This window comes from Centroberyx gerrardi, chromosome 14 (assembly GCF_048128805.1).
Source record: "Centroberyx gerrardi isolate f3 chromosome 14, fCenGer3.hap1.cur.20231027, whole genome shotgun sequence".
Classification (NCBI taxonomy): Eukaryota; Metazoa; Chordata; class Actinopteri; order Beryciformes; family Berycidae; genus Centroberyx; species Centroberyx gerrardi.
The window spans coordinates 30,105,246-30,116,825 of record NC_136010.1 but is presented as its reverse complement, the minus strand read 5'-3'; the positions used below and the strand labels follow the sequence as shown (position 1 = coordinate 30,116,825).

Sequence of the window (11,580 nt, the reverse complement as noted above, 5' to 3'; positions counted from 1 at the left end):
TTCTCTCTGCATCCTCCTGTCTCGTTATTAACAGACAACACATAAATAAGCTTAGTGGAAATACATTACAGTAAATGTTCTAGCTCATAACACATCAGTTTAGTTCTGCAGGCTTTTTTTCCCCTCTGCAACACCAATACATTCTATACAAGTTCTTCAAACTCTCGATTGTCACATTTCAGTCAAGTGGTTTAGAACAGTGGTGCTCAACGTGGGGTTCGGGGACCACCGGGGGTCCTTGAGGGGGTTCCAGGGGGTCCCCAGCAAATTGAAGAATTGTTAAACTTCAGCATTATTTCATTTACAAGAAGTTAACACAATCAGAGAATGTAGAAGAATGACTGTTTTGATCAAAGTATCTCTGTTATCTCTCAGCCTACAGTACAGATACGGTAGTCATGGAATTCTGGACAAAATCATATATAACAATGAAAATATTCTCAGATTTGGGTCCGAGAGACAAAATCTCATCAAATGGGGGTCCTACTGTGGCTCTAATGTGGACTAAATTAGGGGTCCTTGATATGAAAAAGGTTGAGAATCACTGGTTTAGAATATGAAATGGTCCTGTGCTTGCATGCGCACTCTCTATTTAACACTCTTTCTGTAAAATCAACTGGAATAACACAGACAGACACATGTGAACACACACATACAGGGCTTGAAATTAACTTTTTTGATCACCAGCCAATATGCAGGGATTCTCTGCATTGATCTGTGTTATCATCAAAAAATAAACGTCAATTCTACTAGATGCTGTTGATGTTTTTCTGGAGTAGGAGTGGCTGTGCATGTGTGTGTGTGTGTGTGTGTGTGTGTGTGCGTGTGTGTGTGTGTGTGGTGCATTCTACAAATGCTGGGGAATTTTTCTCTCCAAACTCTAAACATCTCACCCTTGACCTGAGGCCTGTACTACGAAGCAGGATTTGGGGTTAGCGAGGTAACTTCAGGTTTAACCCTGGGTTTTCAGTCTCATGAAGGTGGTTCACTTCTTACCGGGGTAGATCACCATGGCAACTTATGCTGCACGGCATGTTCTATGTTCTAGATAACAGATCAACAGGCATAAAAGCACCGCCCACTGACCAATCATTTTTCTCCAAATGGCATCACCATTCATCGAAGATCCCGTGGACCTCAGTGCGCGGATCGTGAGAGGGGCTCTTAGGAGAGAAAGAGTGTTTAGAGACCGGCAAAACCCCTTGGCTTTCCCTGATGATTTCTTATATGAAAGATATAGATTCTCATCGGAGGGAATCACCTATCTGTGTCAGCTGCTGGAGCCGTATATTGCCAGTGCGACACGTCGGAGTCATGTGCTCACAGTCCCGCAGACCCTATGCATTGCCCTGCGCTACTTTGCCACGGGTAGTTGCTGTGGGAGATGCAGAGGACCTGAGCAAAAATACAGTCTGCAGCGCAATCCATGAGGTGGCACGTGCGCTAACAGAGCTATTGGATGCCTTTATCGTGTTCCCTGGGCACTTGCCCACGCAGTCCATAAAAGAGGGCTTCTATGACATAGCAGGTACACATTAACCTATTTGACTACTTGATCTATACATCATGTAGACCCTATGACGTATACTGTTGCATATTAAATGCAGCCTACTCCTGTCATAGGGTTCCCCAGAGTGATCGGTGCCATTGATTGCACCCACATCCCCATCTCCGCACGTCTGGGTGAGAATGAAGCCGATTATGTGAATCGTAAGTCATTCCACAGCCTCAACGTTCAGGTAAATCTTGCAATGATAATTTGCAATGCACAATGCACATTTTACATTCAACTTGCACATCAATAGCAATATCTTGCCCCAAGTTTGAATTTCTATCCCACCTTGCTGTTATCCCACGTATTTGCATGTAGTACAGTACCTTTATATTCCTATATTCAAATTCCTCGTATGTAATCTGATTACCTACTTGGCAATAAAGTGATTCTGATTCTGATATATATATGTTTGGTAATTCACACACACACCTCATTGTGTGTGTTTTAGTAAGTAATGCAGTAGCCTGGATAATTAAGGTCATTCCCTCTTAGCACATATGGAAATATTCACACAGCACAGGTGTCACAGTTGGACTATCTTTCACTCCACCATGGGGTCCTTTCAAATGCACATTGACGCTACATTAACCTTAATGCTGTTATCATGTGGAAGTATTGTTAACCCCAAATGCTTTTGCAGATGACCTGTGACCATCACTGCATGATCACCAGCATTGAGGCAAAGTGGCCTGGGTCAGTCCATGACTCCCGGATCTTCAGGGAGTCTGAACTGTGCCACAGATTTGAGCAGGGTAGGACAACTGTACATTGCATATCATTCTGTGTTATGTTCCTTAAACTGCAATTCGTGATACTGATCATGGCAATATTCCTTCTTATTTTCAGGGCTGTTCAGTGGAGTGCTGCTAGGAGACAGGGGGTACGCCTGCCAGCCCTTCTTAATGACCCCCTATCCTGACCCTGATGCAGGGCCACAAACCAGATTCAACGTGGCCCTTGCCAGGACCAGGGCCAGGATAGAGATGACATTTGGCATACTGAAGGCCCGCTTCACCTGTCTACGTGGGCTCAGAGTGGCCCCAGACCGGGCTGGCAGAATAGTCACAGCATGTGTTGTGCTCCACAACATAGCCACCATCCGGAAGGAGAGAGCCCCTCCTGTCAACCCACAGCCCCCTGATGTTGTGGACCCCATCACCCTGGACCACCCTACTGGCAGGGCTGTGAGAGAGGCCATCACCCAGCAATTTTTTGCCTGAACACACACAAAGAACACACCTTCTTTCTTTTCATTTACAAGTCTTTATTCTTCAATTATCTTTTGTTCTCCTGTTCCTGGGAACAAAGGAAAATACATTTTAGTTTAATTGCTTCCCATGCCTGGAAATCAATTACGTTACTGAATTACCTTCTTTCGTACTCTAGTTTCTCCACCTCGAGTTTCACTTTTTTTATTAAATGTTTTTTGTACTCAATATCGAGTTCTAAGGTCCTCTTGTAGAGAGACCTCACATTGTCTGCTCCAACCTGAAACAAATAAAACACATAATACAGTTGCTTTAACATTTAAGCATTGTCCCTTTGCAAGGCTCACTTGAAGGAAGGTGCAAATGTCACATTGACTACCCTGTTTAAATTAAGGTTAATTCATTACCACTTGTGATCCTCTTGGCCTGGAAGTGGAGGCCACAGGCTCAGGGGGAGGAAGATTTCTCTCTTCCTGCAAGATTAACATCATAGCAATGGAAGCAATTGATTCATTTTAGGACAGAGAGCACATGAAGCAGTTATTAGTCCCATGTGCAGACCACCACCAATAGCAAGTAATTGGAGATAAATCAATTACAGCCAAGTGTCCACACTCTCACCATCTGTGTTGAGATGGGCAAGTTGAACACTGCATAAAATTGGTAACAAAGGACTAAAGTGTACCTCCAAAGCTCTCTCTGAGCATACAGACACCGTCTCGTCATCTAGGACCTCCACCTGGGAAAATAAGACATGTAAATGGTCTATTTGATCCATGATCAGCAACCACAGATGACATGCCAGTGTATATGACAGGTTGCTTTCGCTGTTACCTCTGTCTGGGACAGTGTATAAGTGGGTGGTGGCAGCAACACCAATGTCTCCCCATCAACTGTAGAGGCAGTAGGTAGGCCTACATGTTACTTACTCCCACAATAATTAGTATATTATATAATTGTGTTTTATTAGCAACCCAGTAGTTTAACAGTGAGTCATTGACACATACCCTGTACAAATGTGGCCTGTTGGGAGCTGCTTCTTCCACCAGGGTCTGATGTGACACCCCCTTCCACCCCTTCCATCAAGGGGCGACCCTGATTGTTGGAGAGGGCCAGCTCCTCAGCAGGAGTGTACTCCTGTGTAGGAGGGCCCCCTCCTGTCTTCTTCATCTAATTTTTTTTCCTGTTGGCTGCAAGCAATGTCAAAGCCATTTCATTGTGCTTTTCTATACCGATATCATCCTGAGACAGAGACTGATTGGAGCACTGAAGCCTTGTACTTGTTGTACTTATAAGATATTAAAGTAAGCCTACTTACCACTTTGGATTATGTTTTTATATTTATTTTTTATTTGCTCCCAAGTACGTTTGACCCCGCCGGGGTTGCAGCTGAAAGAATAAGGCTGATATTGTCATACACGCCAGAAGAATACATCTAAGCAACACATTAATTTAATGGAATACACAAATGTAATTATAGTCAGATCTACTCATGCCCTAATGATGGGGCAGTGATATTATAAGCCTATTAACTTACGCATTCACACAGTCGGCGATTTTTTGCCAGCTGTCCTTCCTGCATTTGGCAGCTGCAACTGTGTTGCTTTAGTATAGGACTCTCGGGATTAGGATTTATTTGTTTATTTATTTGTTGAGAGTTGTGTTCCCCGGCGCATACTCCTGTCCAATTGATGGCGGTAATGCACCAACGGTTCAACCGGTGATGGAAGCGGAAGAAGACGAAGAAGAGGAGGGGGCGTTTGCTTGCGCGCGCGCATGTGCACAGGACTGAAAAGTGGAAAGCTGGCGCCAAGAATAAAACCTTGTTGACACTTTACAGAGAGAGTAGCTAGGCCACTGTCCACAGCTAGCATTATGTTAATATCTTGTGTGAGGAGTTTGTGTAAGCGCTGTTAAGCTAAATTGGTCAATGCTACTGTTACCTTAAGAGACTGCGTGATACACCATGCCTTCACTAACTTTGAAAGGAGTGGCAGTGAATTTTCCCTTTACGCCATATGAATGCCAGAAGGATTACATGAATAAAGTTATTGAATGTCTTCAAAATGTAAGTAATTTAACAGTAACGGAAATAGATAGCATAGCAAGCTAGCAAACCAACTTGATAGTTTCCCCTCTAGCTGCAGCTTGTATAACGTTAAGCTTAATGAAACTGCGTAACGTTACAAAATTAGTCCGTTGTTTCTCTCTTCTCGGGTTGTATGTATCTCTACTACATTACTTTCTAATCTACCAACGCTAGAGAAGTGTGCCAGCTTCTTTATTTTGGTAAGCCCAACAAGGTCGTCTTTACGAAGAAGTGCGCAGGAAGAAATTAACATGCATTCGTTTATTTTTAGCTTAAAAATGAAATGTGTTTTGCTTCCTTGGTGTATTTTTTAACAACCAGTCCATAGTATGACTTAAAAAAAAACATGAAGTTTGAAGGCAAAGCTCGCTACAGACACCAAAGATAGATAAATCTGGCAATTTTGCCGTGCTTATTGGCAAAGGTAAATACCAGGTAGAACATAATTGACATCTGACCAATCATTGTGATCCACTGTTCAATTCGGCATTTGTACAATACACCAAGCAGCACTTATTAATGCTTGTGAATTGTTGACCCCCTCAAAACTGCAAGGTAGCTTAGGACTTAGGACCAAGGGTTTCTGGCCTGTCCAAACTTAAAGTCACACTGAAATGAAAAATAACTTTTTTGCCGTTTACAATCATTCTGTCATACAATATAATTACTTGACTGTTTTATTTATGCCAAAGACAAAAAAAAAAGTGTTTTGATATCAAAATCTCATTACTTTTACTTTCTGGAAAATCATGGTGACTTCATCATGAACCAGGAGGCATACATACAAATTCCAGCCAATAAAACCATCACAGATGCCATTTAATTGTAATATTAAGCTTCTTTTATATGTTTGGTGTTCCTTTTGTTGTGGAGCACTTTGTAACACTATTTTCAAAATGTGCTATAAAAAAGATTTATTCCAATAAAAAACGGTAACGAGCTGTGTGAGTCAACTTTTAAGGTTGAGAGATAGATAGATTTTATTTAAATAAGAACTGCTTGGTGGATCACTTGTTAGCTGAATTTACTAGAAGAAGCTAATGATTTCTAAAAGGTCTCATAGCATGTTCTACCAGGTATGCACCTTTGCCGATAAGCTAGGAAACATCAAATTACCAGATTTTTCTGAAAGGAGTTTGGTATGGCGTTCTCTCTATATGAAAGGATGAAACGTATTGGGAACCAGTGATGAAACGCTGTGTGCCTTTTTAAAAAACAAAACCGGCATATATCTCTGCCTGCTTTTTCCAGAAAGAAAATGGGATCCTCGAGAGTCCTACGGGTACTGGTAAAACCCTGTGCCTGCTATGTGCCACCCTGGCCTGGAGGGAGCACTTCAAAGACACCATCTCTGCCCGCAAGATAGCAGAGAGGCTGGGCGGGACGGAGATGTTCCCCGACACACCTCTGTCTTCTTGGGGGACGGCTGCTACAGATGGCGACAAACCAAGTATGCTCGTGTCACCCTCGACTGCTGTTTCTCAATTTAGATTATTGTGTTTCATTGGCTACGTTTACATGCACAGAATTCCTGACTGTGCCAATAATTAAGTCGGATAACTGCATCTCAGAAAACTCTGGGTTGAGAAATCTTGCCCTTAGAATTCTGACTTGAAGGTCAGGTTATTTTTCTTATTAAGAAGTCTGTGGCTTGGAAACATTTTACTCCTTTCGCTTTTTGGTTTTCACTGTCTGCACAAACTCCTTTCCCACCAGTCCTGACTCCAAACTTTCATCCACAATTGTTGGTTGTTCCCTGTGGGCATCATCAGTTAATTTCTAGGGCTGAGTTCATTTCTAGCTATGGCCCGGTGTTCTTGATGTCCGTGATTCATAACAGTGAAAAGTAGAATTGCGTGGAACAACAGGTTATTTGTCAAGAGAGTCAAGAAGATGGCACAGGTTCCTATTTGGATCATCATTTGGATCTTTCCCCTGTATTAGCAGTAAGCTGCTATTGCTCAGTCAAAGAGGGAGGGCGAATGCTCTTTTAACTGGTTTATTCATAACAGTGTGACTCAATCACAGGGTATGAAAAATTCATGAAAATACGCCTATACCCTGTACAATATCACAAGGACAGAATTATTCATTATTGGCACTTTGGAGAGAGAGATGTTTTGGCCAGGCTACTATTATGTGGTTCTATAATGTTGAATTAGTTTGTCTTCTTTGTCTCATAGCCTTCTACACAGATGTTCCCAAGATCATATATGCATCCAGGACGCACTCTCAGCTCACTCAGGTTGTCAGCGAGCTAAAGAGCACTTCATACAGGTGAACACTGTTATTTCGATGCAGATGTCAGAATATGCTCAGTGATTATGCAAGATGTATGACTTCTGTATTCATGTGTATGATTTGTAGGGTTCCCCGAAATGGATTTTGGAAGGCCGATACCAATACTGATATTTTTGGATTGAAGCTGCCAGTAGCTGACATTTTGTGCCGATATTCAATAATAGCAATTTTTCCATTGTCATGGCCAAAAATTCCAAATATTCAGTGTTTCCCCAAGATTTTTTTCTTGTCAGGGTGGAAAAGCCTTTGAAACCGCATTTAGACCGTAATGGGACACTAAAACTCTCTAATCTGCTAATAAAGTTATCCGGGTGTCAGATAGTTTTAACATGGGGGTTATTCGGCACTTGAACGCCATGAAAACCATAATATAAACTAATCACCAAGATCGGATGCAGCTAGACAAGTTTGTAGCGTTCAGATTTTTACTTCCCATTCATTTGAATAAGGCCATGAAAATAGCCTGAAAACTGACATTTAATACGTTTCTGAACAGATTCAACAACAGATCCCGCTACTGTGATTTTCAATTGACATTTGGTCCAACGATTTAGAACATAATTTTGCCAAATTGCATTTTTTTTTATAGAAGAGACTATAGCGGAGGGATACCATTTAGGAGAGATACTTCCTGTTTGGGACCCTGGATCTACTTTTTTTTTTTAATACAAATTTTAGTGTAAACCAAAAATAGAAATGCAAAATGACAAAGGATCCAAGATTGCTTTATTGTCTTAAAAGCGGGATTTGTTGTTGAATCTGTTCACAAACATGTTAAATGTCAGTTTTCAGGCTATTTTTGTGCCCTCATTCAAATGAATGGGAAATAAAATTTGAAGGTTTGGTTGAGAAGTAGAACCCGCACACCGAAGTAATCTTAAAGTAAAAATTTGAACCCTAAAAACTCATCCCAGCTGCGTCCAATCTTGGTGATTAGTTTATATTATGGTTTTCATGGTGGTCAAGTGACTTGGCATTAAAAAGGTCTTAAAAATTCCTTCATTACTTAAGCTGGGACAAACCTGTAGTCACCCTGTTGTGCATGCTTGTGTGGAATCCGATCAACATGTCACATTGGCATCAATTTGTTGTAATTTCGTCCCATAGAAAACCAGTGTAGTATTGATCAATTCTATAATATACTGTATATGAAATCAATCAAACTGCATCATATCCATCGGAGATGACACTGACTTTTTTAGGCCAATATTGGCAAACCCATATCTCGGTCTAACCCTAATGGTGGGTGAATGTCCCTCTGCTGATTCAGGCCCAAGGTGTGTGTGTTGGGTTCAAGAGAGCAGTTGTGTATCCACCCAGAAGTCATGCGTCAGGAGAGCAACCACATCAAGGTACAGGAACTGCAGTATTTGTGATTTGTTCATCCCATCAGATCACATCTTGATTGCTACAGGAATGTCTTTCCATTCCACTCTCCATCTGGAGGTTTTGATAAAGTGAACAGCTAGTAATACACATATCCAAAACCAAAAATTGCACATTCTGTACATTTTATCTGCAGCTGTAAATTTAATGTGCTATGAATGGGTTTTTTTTTTTTACATGCCTACAGCCTAGTTTTTTTTACATATGTATGGCCTTCTGTAGACCTGCTAATGCAGGGGTCTCAAACTCAATTTACCTGGGGGCCGCTGGAGGCAGAGTCTGGGTGAGGCTGGGCCGCATCAGGTATTCCACAAGAAAAGCTTTGTTAAAAAAATTCCAATCTTCTCAAATGTCTTTATTTTTATTTTTTAACACAAAATAAGATTTAAACGTCTTTATTAACAGTTCTTTAACCTCAATGGGTTCTTCTGAATATGAATTGTCCTGAACATGAATGGAACATTGAAGAACATGAACTGTTCTTCTGAACATGGCTTCTCTTGCCTACTCCTTGCTGCTAGAGACCTGGCAGTAGTCATAGAAACAAAAAAAACAAATGACATCATATAGAAATATATGTAGTGTTCATCGTGTGAGGCAATGCAAATAGCGCGATGCAAATAAAAAATAATGACCCACAAATAACGGTGCGACCCTATAATTGGTCCGGGTTACCGGGGACTGTTATCGCCGACGGACAGGTGTCGCTATGTGACTGCAGACTACATTAGGCTACATTGAGTTCCTTACTTTTCTTTTATCCCGCCGCGTACGCATCACTTTGATTTATTTTGTCAGAGAGAGACATATATACGTATAATGTCCCGCTGGGCAGCAACTTTAAAAACTTTTTTTTGGAAGTGTTGTGAACGCAGCGCGCTGGGACGAATGTCCGCGTGTGCCCAATAGAAACGAGGCAGCCAGCCAGGCACGGAAGAAAACGCTCCATGGCAACGCTGCTGTAACTTTCACTCATTGAGAAATGTTTCTCTGCTTGCATCAAGCCCGGTCGATGTCCCACCCCCGAGAGCCATATACCCCACCGTGATTGGTAGGTTCGTTCAGCTCCGCACACAATACTGTAAAGTGCCATCCATATAAAACTCGCGGGCCGCACTAACATTAAACTTTCATATTAAGGTGGGGGCCACAAAATATCGTCTCGCGGGCCGCAATTGGCCCGCGGGCCGCGAGCTTGAGACCCATGTGCTAATGTGTTTAAGATGCACATTTTATGGAAACTGTAAAATCAAATATTTTTCTTCATATTCTCATTTACACTGGATACATTCGCATTCATATCATACATACTTTCATAGGGTTAGGGGTGGATGCGGCGGCACAAATGAACCACAGAGTCGGTACATCTCAAATTTGCAGATTTATTTATTCTATTCAATACAACCATATTATTTCACTGGTCAAATTGCAGACTGATTTGATATACCATACATAACATGCAGAGTCTTATAAAAAACATTCAAAACTTTAGTTACCTTGTTGAGTTTGTCTTCTCTTCAGTCGCAGGAAGAAATGCATGTGTAAAACAGTCTCGAGAAACTTATTAACGTATTAGACACGGGTGATCTTAAAGGGGACATAACATCATTCGCGCTTCTTGGCGCAGCTTTATGGATTGATTTAAGATTTCATAATTGAATTTTCATTCTTCATAATTGAATTTTCATTCTCCTTCCGGCTTTCTCCCTGACCAGATACTCTCTGCTTTGCTCCCTGCCAGCTTATCTATTATCAGCAATAGTTTCCTGTTTTTTCTTGTTTTTCCCCACTGACCAACTGTATGTATCGATCACATATTTATACTGATTATCGGCCGATTCCGATTGCTGGCCGATCGATCGCGGCATCCCTAAAAGAAACCCAACCTAGATGGTAATGCACTGACAAGCTATAGGCTGATATCCAACCTTCCATTCATTAGTAAGATACTTGAAAAGGTAGTTTCAGTGCAAATAAACTCCTTTCTTAAAGAAAATAATATCCTGGAGGAATTTCAATCAGGCTTTAGAACATACCACAGCACTGAAACTGCTCTTACTAAAATAATCAGCGACCTCAGACTAAATTCTGTTGAAAATAAGGTCTCAATTCTTGTCCTCTTGGACCTAAGTGCAGCGTTTGATACGATTGACCATGATATCTTAATCAATCGTCTTGAAAAGTCGGTTGGTCTTTTCTGACTGTGTGTTAAACTGGTTCAAAACATACATCAAAGGGCGAAAGTTTTACGTCAGTCTTGGAGACCATGTGTCTGAGAAACATGACATCTGTTTTGGGGTTGCACAAGGGAGCTACCTTGGTCCATTATTATTCTCACTATACATGCTGCCACTTGGTGACATCATTAGAGAGCACAATGTGTGTTTCCATAGTTATGCGGATGACATGCAACTGTACATCTCTGCTGAACCAAATGATGCTGCAGCTATAAACTCCCTTACTACCTGTCTTTTGGCAATAAATAAATGGATGAGCAAAATTTTTTTTAAAGTTAAACAAGGACAAAACTGAAATCCTACTAGTCGGCCCTAAAACAAAAAGAGAAATGCTGTTTAATAATCTGGGAACATTGACTCCCTGGATTAAATCTAAGGTTACAAGTCTTGGTGTTATCCTAGATTCAAATCTAAGCTTCAAGTCCCACATTAACAAGGTGACGAAAACATCATTTTTCCACCTTAGAAACATAGCTAAAGTATGACCATTTATAAATCAAAAAGATGCTGAAAAACTGATTCATGCCTTTATTTCAAGCCGACTCGATTACTGTAACGCACTTTTTACTGGTCTCCCGAAAAAAACCACTGAGAGACTTCAGCTCATTCAAAACTCTGATTTTGATTTTGACTCTGATTTTAAGGTCCTCCTCCTTATATACAAAGCCCTTAATGGGCTAGGACCAAGCTACATTGCTAACTCCCTTGTTCACTACCTGCCTTCAAGAACACTGCGATCATCTGCTGCTGGTTTATTGGAGGTTCCCAGCAACAGCCAAAAGAAAATCGGGGATGCAGCCCCAA

The 11,580-nt window shown here is 41.3% G+C and overlaps 1 protein-coding gene across 3 annotated transcripts in view; it reads left to right on the top strand.

The window, feature by feature from the left end:
• Positions 1–6,175: 6,175 nt before the first annotated feature.
• Positions 6,176–11,580, top strand: part of rtel1 (regulator of telomere elongation helicase 1) — a 42,694-nt gene continuing 37,289 nt past the window's right edge. For all 3 annotated transcript variants that reach the window (XM_078288235.1, XM_078288234.1, XM_078288233.1), the window contains exons 1-3: positions 6,176–6,302; positions 7,036–7,129; positions 8,424–8,505. In XM_078288235.1, the coding sequence (XP_078144361.1) occupies positions 6,242–6,302; positions 7,036–7,129; positions 8,424–8,505 (237 nt within the window). In that variant the 5' untranslated portion in view covers positions 6,176–6,241. The remainder of the gene's footprint in view (positions 6,303–7,035; positions 7,130–8,423; positions 8,506–11,580) is intronic.